This window comes from Chenopodium quinoa, unplaced genomic scaffold (genome assembly GCF_001683475.1).
Source record: "Chenopodium quinoa cultivar QQ74 unplaced genomic scaffold, ASM168347v1, whole genome shotgun sequence".
NCBI lineage: Eukaryota > Viridiplantae > Streptophyta > Magnoliopsida > Caryophyllales > Amaranthaceae > Chenopodium > Chenopodium quinoa.
The window spans coordinates 2,532,469-2,545,246 of NW_018744693.1; the positions used below are offsets into that span (position 1 = coordinate 2,532,469).

At 35.2% G+C, this 12,778-nt stretch overlaps 2 protein-coding genes across 2 annotated transcripts; one reads left to right on the top strand and one right to left on the bottom strand.

The window, feature by feature from the left end:
- Positions 1-2,245: 2,245 nt before the first annotated feature.
- On the top strand, positions 2,246-4,607 carry LOC110702573 (AT-hook motif nuclear-localized protein 22-like). The gene has a single exon (XM_021880301.1). The coding sequence runs from the start codon at positions 3,120-3,122 to the stop codon at positions 4,065-4,067; it is 948 nt and encodes a 315-aa protein (XP_021735993.1). The 5' UTR covers positions 2,246-3,119; the 3' UTR covers positions 4,068-4,607.
- Positions 4,608-8,506: 3,899 nt separating this feature from the next.
- Positions 8,507-11,683, bottom strand: LOC110702574 (putative cyclic nucleotide-gated ion channel 8). The gene is made up of 7 exons (XM_021880302.1): positions 11,631-11,683; positions 10,875-11,451; positions 10,577-10,789; positions 10,011-10,318; positions 9,785-9,896; positions 9,407-9,643; positions 8,507-9,298 (listed from the first exon to the last, which is right to left on the bottom strand). The coding sequence occupies exons 1-7, from the start codon at positions 11,681-11,683 to the stop codon at positions 8,576-8,578; spliced, it is 2,223 nt and encodes a 740-aa protein (XP_021735994.1). The 3' UTR covers positions 8,507-8,575.
- Positions 11,684-12,778: the final 1,095 nt, after the last annotated feature.

The window sequence follows — 12,778 nt, forward strand, 5'->3', positions numbered from 1 at the left end:
AAGTGACACAAGATTGGTTAAAAAAAATTTAAAAATTGAAAAAAAAAAAAACCACCCATCCCCATGCCAGCAGCCACCCCCCTTCCACCCACGCTAGCTTCACCTCCCTACCCCCCAGCGTCAGCTAACAGCCAGACACCACCTCCCTAGCTCCCTAGCGTCGGTGCCACCAAGACCCACTCCCTCCTAACCTTTGTAACCCTCCCTCATTCAAAAAATTCCTTATAACTCCTCCCCGACCTTCAGAAACACCCAGCCACCCTCCCCCACCACAAGACCCTAGTCTCTAGGGTTTTAGGGTGGGGGAGGGGCTAGGGTTTTGGGGGAGGGACTAGGGGGTGGCTGGGTGTTTCCTCATAAACGTGGTCTCTTTTTATTATCGTGTTTTTCTATTTATTTTACATTGTATAAGAGGGTGAGTTTTCATATCGTTCCATTACGCATATTCGTTATAATACCCTATTAGGCAAAACTAGTGGTAACATGTTGCTGTTAGTTGTTGGGTACAGAGAAACAAGTAGCTATCAACTAGTATTTGGTAAAGGCCAGTTTTCAAAATAGTTGATGATAGTATTAATTTAGTGTTTCGCAAAAGTAGCCATTAATTGTAAGCTACACAATAGAGGCTATATATTTATCTAAAATATAGATTGACATTATTTGTTACTCGATATCTTCGAATGCTACTACATACAAGTATAACGTTTGTGATGATAGAGTATGAAACATATTCCTGGGCCTCAACCATAAGCTTAAGCTTTTGGTTGAGATGGTCCTTTAACATGGTATCGGAGCCAACGTGACATAGAGGTCACGGGTTTGAATCTCATCCACCCCTCCTTTTAAGTGGAATTAATTCGCACCAGGTATGGGTGGGTCTGTGTGGCATCCACATTTCAAACCCAAAGGGCCTTTCATGTGAGGAGGAGTGATAGAGTATGAAACATATTCCTGGGCCTCAACCATAAGTTTAAGCTTTTGGTTGAGATGGTCTCTAACATGTGAAACATTATATATCCAAACGTTTTTTCTATCAGTATCTACTACCTTGCCAAATGTTTCTATTTTTTCGAACTAGTGTTTTTAGTGATTTTGACCTAGGCAAATACTATATCTACTGCCACAAATGCTACCTCCAAACAAGGTCTTAAAATAAAAAAATTTCATCAATCAGTCATTATCTACCTGTACTCGAGCTGCTAAGATCATATAGAGTACCTTATTAGGTCAGCTTCCTAGAGATGGTAATGATGAATCTATTAAAATGAATGTCTTAGAAAGCTTTATTTGCTAAATTAAGTGTCCGGTAGGTTAAATAATGGGCATATAGAACTATTAACCTAAAAACGTTGTTTCAAATTAAAAATATCTTATATATAGTTTACACTGATTAGACTCTTGCATGATTGGTAAAGATATTTTAGTACAAACCTCACCCGATCCACATATCAATATTAAGAGCTTGTTCTGATTTACTGAATTGATTGGAGTTGAACTGAACTGAAAATAAGCTGAAGAGAACAAATCCTAAGGGCATTATACTGATGAAGAATATATAATCAAACTTAGTAGAATGAGTCTCATAATGGCCATAAGTCGTAATATAGTTTCTCATAGAGAAAATATTGATGATCAATGCGAGTATTAAATTTTCAAAAGAGTTATTAAGGGTAAAGCCTACTTATTTAGGCTACAATCTTAATCTCAATAATAAATACTGCCCTATTGGCCACTTTGGGATACAATGCAACTAATTATCATTTAAACCTTTCTTCAAAAAAAGTTATCATTTGAACCATGTAATCATTACACTCATTGATTAAATATCAATTTAGGGATCCTACACTCTTATTTCCTACTCAACATCTCTAAAACCCTTTTATATCAATCATCGTCTCACTAACAATTAATGCTAGTCTTGTACTTTGTAGTTGTGCAGTGACTAAACATAATTTCAAAACTAGAATTGCACAAATATGTGTGCCTTTCCAACCATCAACACTATTAACAATAATTCGTATGCACACGAATAGGATCAAAAAACGTTGGAATATATATAATTTTCTAAATGTAAAAATGACGCTAATTAAGACTATAAATAATGTTATAATTTTAAGCCATCAATTTAGTAGTAAAAAATGGAAAAAGAAAGTCAAGCAATCTAACAAAAGAAGAAAAAATCTAGTAAAATGAAAAAATTCAAAAAAAGGCAAATAAAACCTACAAGACGAGGATATAGTTGAATGATGGTTTAGAAACTATTGGCCTATACACTCTCATGATACAACTGACATAGACAGCAATATTATTAGAGAAGAAGAAGAGGGAGGCGCAAGACTTGAAATTAAATGGACCCCATTTATTCTTTTCTTTTTTTATTTTATTTTATTTAATTTTATTTTATATTTACCAAAAACCCAACCTCCCCATCATATCATTAACTCATTTCTCTCTTCCTCCTCTCTTCATCTAACCCTAACCCACCTCTCTCCCAAAAACACCCATACTCCCCTCATCCTTCCACTTCTCTTCTCAAATCTTCTTCTTCTTCTCTAGCTAATCCATTCGGTTCGGTTTCAGATCGATTATTAATTGTAAATTATTGTTCCTTTCAGAGTTGAGTAGCTAGCTACAATTTTCAACTTCAATTCAAATATTATGGTGAGTTTATTTTAATCTTCTTCTTCTTCAATTCTATGATTCAATAGAGATATAAAAAAAAAAATAAAAAAAAAACACCCTTCGAAAGCTGTAACAAAGAACCAAAGTTTAGCTAGCTAAGCCAGCAAAAAGTTAGATAAACCCAAAAAAAAGTTTGTGAAAAAAGTCTTCTTCTTATTAGCTTATATTGCTTTGATTGATATACTCATATATATTACATACTATTCATCCAACCCATCCGTTGTACTTCCACTAATACAAATTCCTTTCCGCTCCATTTTCTTAACCTTTACACCTCCACTATGTTTGCTAATCACCCACTAATTATACTTGTCAAGATTATTTCTTGCCTTGTTTAATTTCTTATATTATTTGTTACTTTCTACAAAGTACTGTATTTCCTTTATCTTGAGTTCTTTAACAAGTTGATCTAGGTAAGCTTATTGAGTAGTTGTTGGATGAATATGGATCCGATTTCGGCATCGGCACATGGGCACTCACTTCCACCTCCTTTCCATCTCCACCCCCACCAATTCCACCAACTCCAACCTCAGAACAACTCCGAATCCGACCTCTCCCCCCGCCTTGGCGGGGTTGGTAAACGAGAGCGAGACGACGATACCACAAGCACCACCGATAATACCGGCACCGACAACCAAGATTCCAAAGATGGAAGTGGAGATCACCACAATATGATGACGAGGCGGCCGAGGGGGAGACCAGCTGGGTCTAAGAACAAGCCTAAGCCGCCTATCATCATTACTCGAGATAGCGCTAACGCTCTCCGAACCCATGTTATGGAGGTTTCTGATGGTTGTGACATAATGGAAAGTGTTGCTACTTTTGCTCGCCTTCGACAACGAGGTGTATGTATTCTTAGTGGTACTGGGACGGTTGCTAATGTTACTATACGGCAACCGGGTTCGACCTCTAGCGGCAACGGCGGTCCTCCCGCCGTTGTCACGCTTCACGGGAGGTTCGAGATCTTGTCATTGGCGGGATCGTTTCTTCCGCCTCCTGCCCCGCCTGCTGCTACGGGGCTTAGCATATACTTAGCGGGCGGGCAGGGACAAGTTGTGGGTGGTAGTGTGGTTGGGCAATTGTTAGCGTCTGGTCCTGTTGTTATTATGGCTGCTTCTTTTAGCAATGCTGCTTATGAAAGATTGCCATTAGAGGAAGACCAAGAAGGTGGTGGGCCTATGGGAGGAATGCAAGGGGGTGGTGGTCAACTCGGTGGTGGCGGTGGTGGTATGGATCATCAAGGGATGCTGCCGTCAGCTCAACAGTTGCTTGGAAACGATCCAAACGGAGGGGCCGGGTTGTTCCAAGGGATGCCGCCTAATCTGCTTAACTCTGTCCAAATGCCCCCGGAGGGGTATTGGGGTTCTGGCCGACCTCAATTTTAAATATTCCTGAAATATTTATCTGTAATTTGAACCAGAAATGTGACAACTAATTGTGGACGGGGGATGCTGGTTACGTGATGAACGCAAATGCAAGGACGGTGCATTACAATGAATGAATCACCAAGAAAAAGAAAGGTCAGTCAAGTATTTCGCTTGGAGAAAACTCTTTGGTTAATTGTTGGTAGTGCAAGCTAAGTAAGTAGCTAGCAAGAGGTTCATTTTAGGATTTTTTTTTTTTTTTTCTACTTTTCAAATTTTACTTACATTGTAGGTAGAAGATGAGTGCTGATCGATGAGAAAAAACTGTTAATTGCCATGTGTTTTTAATTTTATTTTTGTTTCTTTTTGGGGAGATTTAGGTTTGGTGCACCCATTGCTGCAATTTTTTTCTCCTTACTTTAAAGTTGATGGTAGTTTGTTGGTCATTGAAGTTGGTGTTTAATTATTTTTGTGAGATTGCATGATGCTTTTATTAATTTTTGATTGAGGATGATATATCATTGTACATTGTTATTCAATGGAAATTATTCTTGGTCCAAAGCTCATTTACTCACAATTTCCAACAATAATCAACATAACTTCATTCATCTTAACTAACCAATCCTTTATATTTTTTTTTGTATTCTTCCTCTAACTTTCCTCTTAACAAACTATCTACTTGTATTTGATCATTGAACATTAACTAAACAAGTTGATAAAAAACAAATCACATATTTAAACAACATGACACTCCATCATATGAAACTGTTATCCGTTGTCCCCTATAATATATATAAAATAACACGTACACACCACCACCTCCCACTTCTGCCTGGAATTAGTTGTCATATTACTCGTTTCAGTATTAGCATCGTGACAATTAATGATCCCGGATGGAGCAAGGGGTGAGTAAAAGAAAGTTGTATAGGTACCAACATTCCTTGTTTCATGCATGAATGTAAATCCAAAAAAAAAAAAGGGTAAAAAGAGCTCCGAGAAAAGGGGGGTGGAGTGAAAGAGTGCGTAGAGTAGAGCATTAAAAGCAAAGGAAGAAATGAAATGAATGGAAGTGAGTGAGGAGTAATAGGGTGACTGATAGATAGATTATTCCATTTACGAGAATGAATGAAAAATTAAATTTGAGAAAACATAAAGAAGAGAGAGAAAGAAAGAAAGAGCAGTGGCATGCATAAATGGGTTGTTAGTCGACAAGATGGTGAATGAGGATTGTGGGTGCTGAGTTGCACGTGCACTCGTTACAGTTAAAACAGATCAGAGCTCCTTTTCGAGGTAGTCAGCCTATGCAACCCCTGTAGTAGAAACACCTCCAAAAGGCTCAATTGCTTGCTTCAATCTTAAGTGTTTACCCCACTTTTTCATTTCTTGTTTTTGGCTCTATTCCTATATTGTAAACTGTCCAATCTTCTGGATTTCACGTAGGAACATTGCGGATTTAGGGCCTGTTTTAATTTACTGAACTGAGTTGATGAAATGAATTGTTTACGAGAGAAGGAAAATAGAAACTGAGCTGAACTAAGTTGAATTGAATTAAAATTAAGTTGAAGAGAATAAACCCTTAAACAATATGGCCATATATATTATGGTGTATCCTTATATTAAGGGTCGGGATAGTCTTATATGATATTGTTTATGTGTTTCATTTGTATATATATGTTATTAGGAGATTACAAATTAAAGTTTTTTGTTCAAAATTTAAATATGGAAAAAAAAAAAACTCAATTCTATCATAAGTTATTGCGAGATTGTTTTATGAGTTGAATTGAATTAATAAAAGCTAAATTAATAAAAGACACCCTTAATAATTAAATTAATTAGATGCATGGATTTAATACTAATTTGATATGCTATACCATGTAGTATTGTAAACACATGTGGTTATGTACAAGAGCATGACATTAGGAACAAGATAATGTAAAATATGTTCTATTATCACATAAAATCACATGTTCAATCACATATGTACTTGTATTACTCATTTTATGTACTTGTGTTCTTTTGGTGCACAATAGACATTAAATGGCATTCTTTTACCCGATGTGGTGCATTTGTGTCAATAGTCTATTCATTGATTAACAAAAATAACCTAAATACTGTAAGTTTTATATAGTATATACAACATTATATGACATTCTTATGCCTTATACATAGCATATATTTATAAATCACAATTCAGATTTATCTATAGAAAATTAAGTAGAATAAACTGTCACAGGAATAATGATACGTGTAAAACAAAATTAGTCTGATCAAATTTGGATTGGGAGAGTGCAAAGTATGTATGGAGAAAAAATAAATCAAAGAGATCACATATTTGATGTAAAATTATTAGGTCAAAGTCATATACTGGGTATGATCCAAGTTGATTATTCATCTTTAATTTGATAATATACGGATTGGTTTGATCACCTTTGGTTTTGATAATATTTGATTAGTGTTGTGTTTCCATTAACATGAAAAATGATCTTCAACTTTTGATGTGATATCTCACATAATTAACCACTAACATATCATTAGTAAAATGGCTATCATTCATAACCAAATTAAGTAGATTACCTATATAGATTTGATCTTATGAGCATTAAAAACATTTGATGTATTATGTACATAATTTTTTGGATAAAAACAATTAGTTATATCTCAATAAGCTATTCAATATTGCAAATTAAATGCATGTTTTTATTATTACAAACCCGTTGATAAGAACTACACATCAGTTGATCAATGCCAAGATAAGAATTTTTTTTTTTTTTCGATGAGCTCTATCACCATTGAACTTACAGTTTAATCAGTGCTAATAATGCATGTTGTTGTTAGGTTCATCGTAAGTGTTAGAGGACCAACTCAACCAAAAGCTTAAACTGATGGTTGAGGCCCAGGAATATGTTTTATACTCTATCAGTAACCAAGGTAACGAACGATATTACAAGCACAAAAAACTCAAAAAGTCTACAATGGACAATGGTAGTTCATAGTAATAAACACAGTGAAATTAAAATCTCCTATCAAATCTCATTTAGAGATCATTCTAATAAAACCAATTTGTGATACATCGAATTAGTTTATGAGACGTTATAAGTTAAAGCTCATATCTTTATCTGTTAAGCCCGTTTTGTGTGCGGTCGGCCACACCGTGTGGCCACTTAAAGTAACCCCTGTAACATTGATTAAGTAACCCCTATAATACCGACCGAGTAACCCCTATAACACTGACTGAGTAACTCTATAACCATGACCAAGTAACCCCTTTAATACTGACCAAGTAACCCTCATTACACTTGCAAAGTAACCCCTATAACATTGACTGAGTAACTTCATAACAATGACAAAGTAACCCCTTTAATACTGACCAAGTAACCTCCATTACACTAGCAAAGTAATCCCTATAGTGGCTAGCGCTGACCGGCCAGCCACATATAAGACTTTGTGGTATCCGTTTAAGTGTCTTACAGAACAAACTCACCAGTGTCCGGAGTTATACTTAAAAAGTAACAACGTTCCCATCAAATATGAGTCCACAAACACCCCCTTTGAATGGAACATTTGAACAGTGAAATTTGAGAATAACAAATTAATTTTGTCACTACTAATTGACGATCAATGTGCTTAAGCTTAAGCGAGTTGGCAGTTGAGAATCAAAGGATTGGACGAAAGTTCTTAGAATTCCTAGCCCAAACATACTTCTGCATCTAAAAGAAGACGGGCCCACTCATGAAAAACGGTCCATTACAAAATCCATTAGAACGAGTTTGATTAAAATTAAAAATCTTGATAGTGCCAATAAACATTGTTTATTTCCTTCATCTTTTCTTGAAAACTAAAATCAAGAGAACTTTCTATTTAAGAATTAAAAAAAGTTATAGAGCATTAAGAAAAAGTCATTGTTCTTAAGCATTTATAGGGACAAATTGTATTGTTTTATTTTAAAAGAAACAATTACTTTTTTTCTTTTTTTTTTAATGTCTTTTAGTAAAATAATAACAAAAGAATTATGGGAAAAAAAACGTGAGTCAAATGAAGTGGCAAATAAATTTTATTAATCATGTAAAGATTAGCTTTTCTGAAATGCAAATTTGAGAACAAAATTTTGCACTATGGAGATTGTGAACAGGAACGAAAAAAAAGGTTTCGAAGAATTCAAGTAAATTATATGCAAGACGTTAAACAAATTTTGTTGCTCACGATGACACGATTTAACTGAGTACACCTAAATTATAACAAGATCATGGAGTCAAATTCTTTGTATCACCTACAATAATCATCAACTTCATACTTCATATGCTTCATCTCTCTTTGATTGCCTCTTTAAGTTTCCATTATCTTATTTTCTAGGCAATTTTCTCTAGTCATTTCTAAATGTAACACACAAATGATACAAAGTACATTCTATATCACCTTATACCATTCAAACATATAAGTAACTGTACAATTTAATTGGCCCAAGCAAAACATAGTACAACTCTATCACATAACATAGGTTATACTACTAACTAAAATCATGACTACAAACCTCAATCAATGTTGGAGAAGTCAGGTTCAGGAGGCTTCTGCAACGCCAAGCCGGTGGTGTTGTTCCCACTACGAAGTCTATGGACTCCACGAAGAGCGTTCCTAGCAAACCTTGAGGCAAAGATGGTAGCACCAAGGCTAGAGCCACTTTCGTCACCCTTGGCTCTACGCTTCTTACTTGACCTGTTTCCATGTTCTAAATAATCATTATAATCCTCTTCCTCCCCTTCTTCTAATCGTCGAAGCTCATCTATCTTCCTCCTCATGTGGCGTCTCCAGGCAGCTTGTATAAAGCAAGCTGCCCAAGTCCGCCATTGCTGAGAGTAGAACCGGAAGGTGTGCTGCACCTGTTTACTGTGAAGTCTTCGAAACTGCCCTGCAACAAATTTCAGCTCCTCTGCTCTTAAAGCAAAGGCCTCTACTTCTGTGAGAGCTTTCACAGTTCTTGTTGACAGTGGTAAATTTATGCTGGATTTCGGGTCTAAGGCCCATGTTAAAAGCTCTTCGCCACAAAAGTCTCCTTCCTTTAACAATCCTCGGTTGTAAAATCCACTTCTTCCACCATCTGTTGTCACACTTTCTAGGTGTCCCCTTATGATGAAGATCATTTCGTCGACTGGATCTCCTTCTCTGACAATGAAGGTGTTTTCGGTGTATAAGCTAGGCTTCAGTCGCTCACATATGGCATCGAGCAGTCGTTCATCCATATTTGCAAATAAAGGAACCTAAAGATACCAAGCACAATTGAAATACATATTAAGTTGAAGTTAGAACCACCAAAATTCAAAGAAAACATTCTGACAATTAGTATAGTTGACAGTTCAGACACTTACTCTTCTGACTAGATTTAAACAGAGATGGCGTTTGATGTCCCTCCTAAGATCTTTTGGTAGACTCTGAACCAAGCTCTCTTCATCAACTCCTCGTGTTTCTAACCACTTGTATTGGTTATATCGTCTTACTCGTTCCCTAAGAACTTGTGGCAGTAAACGATGATGCATCCATTGCTCTGAATCGCGCCTCTTTATTCTCATCTCCTCTAGCCTAACAGTAAGTGATTGTAGATACGTCTGCAAACAACAACATGAAGTTACAGAGTTCAAAGTCACATCTCTTTCCTAAAATTAAGCCCTACATGGTTTAATAATGTTTCATTTTCAGGTAAAACTGACTAGTAATCAACAGAAAATCGTGTACGAAACAGGAAATACCTGCATGTTTCCAATCAGAAGTGCAAAAAGAATAAGACCGGATATAGCAAGACATATAGAGAATATAATTTCCCCTGGATAGGTACTAGTCTGTAGCCCTTGACCCAATGTACTGCAAAAATTAACGTTTTTGAGCCGTTAGTACAACAAATGTACGAGTTAAAAAGTAAGGCTAAATAGCTAACATGTTTAGCAGAACTAGAAATGCTTAGTAGTTGCGAATAACCTTAGATTCTGAAGACCCCACCAGAGGCAGTAGCAAAATTTATTAACAAAAGTTTGAGATTCGACGATTATAGAGGATTGTGCTTGTGTATAGATTCCAAAGTTGAAGTTTGAATCTTCTTCCTCAACTGAGCACATCTTATTAAGAACATCCACACTAATATTTTGCCATACCTCGAAAGTAGCCATATCATGACTCCCACAATACAAAAAATCGTTATCACATTTATGACCTTGACTTTGACATGCATTTTTCCAACATGTATCTATGCGTTCCACAGCAAATAAATACCATAGCGCCCCAACAATCTGCAATGATGTCCTCGATACTTAGCATATAGCCTTCAAGACTAAAACAAACAAACCCGGCCATTGTTACCAAATTCACTAATACCCTCACAAACTACGAATTGGTACATGGTACATGGCCTAGTGGTACACTTTTAGACTAGTTTAACAAAATCAGGTAGCGAATTGTGTTTCCATGCTTGTTCCACGTACCAAAACATACCACAACAAGACTAGAACGCACTTACAAAGAGTGTAATAACAATTAAACGCGCTTACATGACTAGAGAGCAAGTACCACAGCAAGTAATAAGCAACTCCAAGCCAAGCACTTTCAGCAAATACACCAGCAGTCTTTTTCAAGTCTGAAGTCAGAGGATAAAACCTAGCAAATCTAAAAATGTATTGTGAAAATACAATTATTTGCAACCATTTCTTTGTCTCTATTATACCTTTCCCTTGAGCTTTAACAAGGTATTTTAAGACCACAATCTACACAACCAAGAACGACGAATCAATGAAATAACATTGCCTCTACTTGACATCATCAAGAAAATATTACAAGTACATATAATACCTGTGGTAAGGGCAGAACAGCTAACAAATCTATGATGAAATAGCGCAGTAGGTAACGTTTAGCAATCTCTCCGGTATCAATAACAAGCTCACCACGTCCAAAGACTCGAGAAGATGGTGCAATATATGCAGTACAAAATTGAAAAGCCATGTGAATAAGATAGAAAGCATCAATCATGGTACACAAAGTCGTAGTTGTAACAGCTAATCCATAGTCCATGCCTAAGCAATTCTTCTGATGTTCAACTATAGGTAGATAAAAGAACAAAGGATCTATAGACACTGCAATGATGCAAGATATAACGAAAAGTCGATTCCAAAGAAGAAGAGATTTATCTTGAGGATCAAACACTTTCTTGTCAGACACTTTCAGATCTTCTGGAAACACTGCTCGAGTAACCCCTGATCGTAGTGATTTACCAATTGTCCTTAGTCCATGAGGTTTCATCATTCCTATATTAAAAGACCTTGTTGAATTTTGTGACTTATAAACACTACGTTTCAGTCCTTCTATACTGAAGGCGAAACGATTTGTAGAGTCATTGTTCTTTGTTGAGAATGAGTCCATTTTATTTAGTCTGTCAAAATATAAGAAACCATTATACATGCCACACTTTTAAACAAAATCTAGACTAGTAGTATCAATGTAACAAAATTCAACACGAACAATTAGTATAAGAATGAAGCTAAAGCAGAGCAACCTATAGCTAAAGTTAATTATGAACATATAATGCTACAAGATTATGAGTTCGTATACCTTACGAATTTTTCTCTTTGACCATTCATGACCTGTGATTTGTAAGCCGACATATCTAAATTCGTGGAGAAGTAGATCAACTTAAGCAAATTGAGAAAGTAAGCTCTTTATACACTACATCAAATTGTTGAATTTGCTACTGAATATTTGTGACTGTCAATACTTCAGTCGCGAAATTAATATTTACGTCTGCCTGTATCAAATGTCACCAACTTGACAAAATAATCCTGCACTAGAATTGTACAAGTTATGCATAGCAATATCGACTATAAATCGTACGTGAGAGCCTTATTACAACAATTTGAATGACACGACTTCTATACATTGTGTCGATTTTAATTGAACACATACATTTTAACATAAGACAAAGGTGTCATATATAGCAATGACACAATTGTAAGAGTAACGCTCTACCAAATGAGCGATGTGGAGTACGCACGAATGAATGAGTCGAAATCTTTTATTCGATTTCTAGAGAAGAAGCGCCATTTTATTAAATACTTTTGTTATCAAAATTTTGTGTAATATCAAGAAATAAATAACATTGAATTGAACATAACAAATAAATGTACATGTGCAATATATAAACAAACACCCTTGACATAACGCAAATTGTAAGTTTCTTTATCCAAAACGTAGCTAAATTTGGTAATAATAATTCTAAGCATCAATTGTTTAATTATCTCATGATTTTGATAGATAATTAACTTGTACATGAAAAATAAAATAAAATTGGGAGATAGAGAAGGGCGCAAAACCTTAATATGAAAAGGGCATGATTGAAAGACTAGTGCACCAAAAATTCAACACCAGAATGAAGAGGACATAGAGATGTTGTTAGAGAGAAATTTTCTGGAAATGGAGGGAGGGAGGAAGCCAAGAAAGAAACTAAGAGCATTTTTAGCAAATTAAATAGGACTTTTTTTCATAATAATAATAATAATAATAATAATAATAATAATAATAATAATAATAATAATAATTATTATTATTATTATTATTATTATTATTATTATTATTATTATTATTATTATTATTATTATTATTATTATTATTATTATTATTAGTTTTGTGCCCGTGCGATACCCAGGTTTTTTATTGAAGATAAATTTTTAATCTATATGTCAAATTTTTAAATATATCATTGA

Coding starts and splice junctions, on each gene's coding strand:
- LOC110702573 (XM_021880301.1), top strand. CDS start 3,120: ATGAATATGGATCCGATTTCGGCATCGGCACATGGGCACTCACTTCCA.
- LOC110702574 (XM_021880302.1), bottom strand. CDS start 11,683: ATGTCGGCTTACAAATCACAGGTCATGAATGGTCAAAGAGAAAAATTC. Junction 10,319..10,576: donor GGTACTTGCTCTCTAGTCAT/GTAAGCGCGTTT, acceptor ACATCATTGCAG/ATTGTTGGGGCGCTATGGTA. Junction 9,299..9,406: donor GTTTAAATCTAGTCAGAAGA/GTAAGTGTCTGA, acceptor TGGTATCTTTAG/GTTCCTTTATTTGCAAATAT.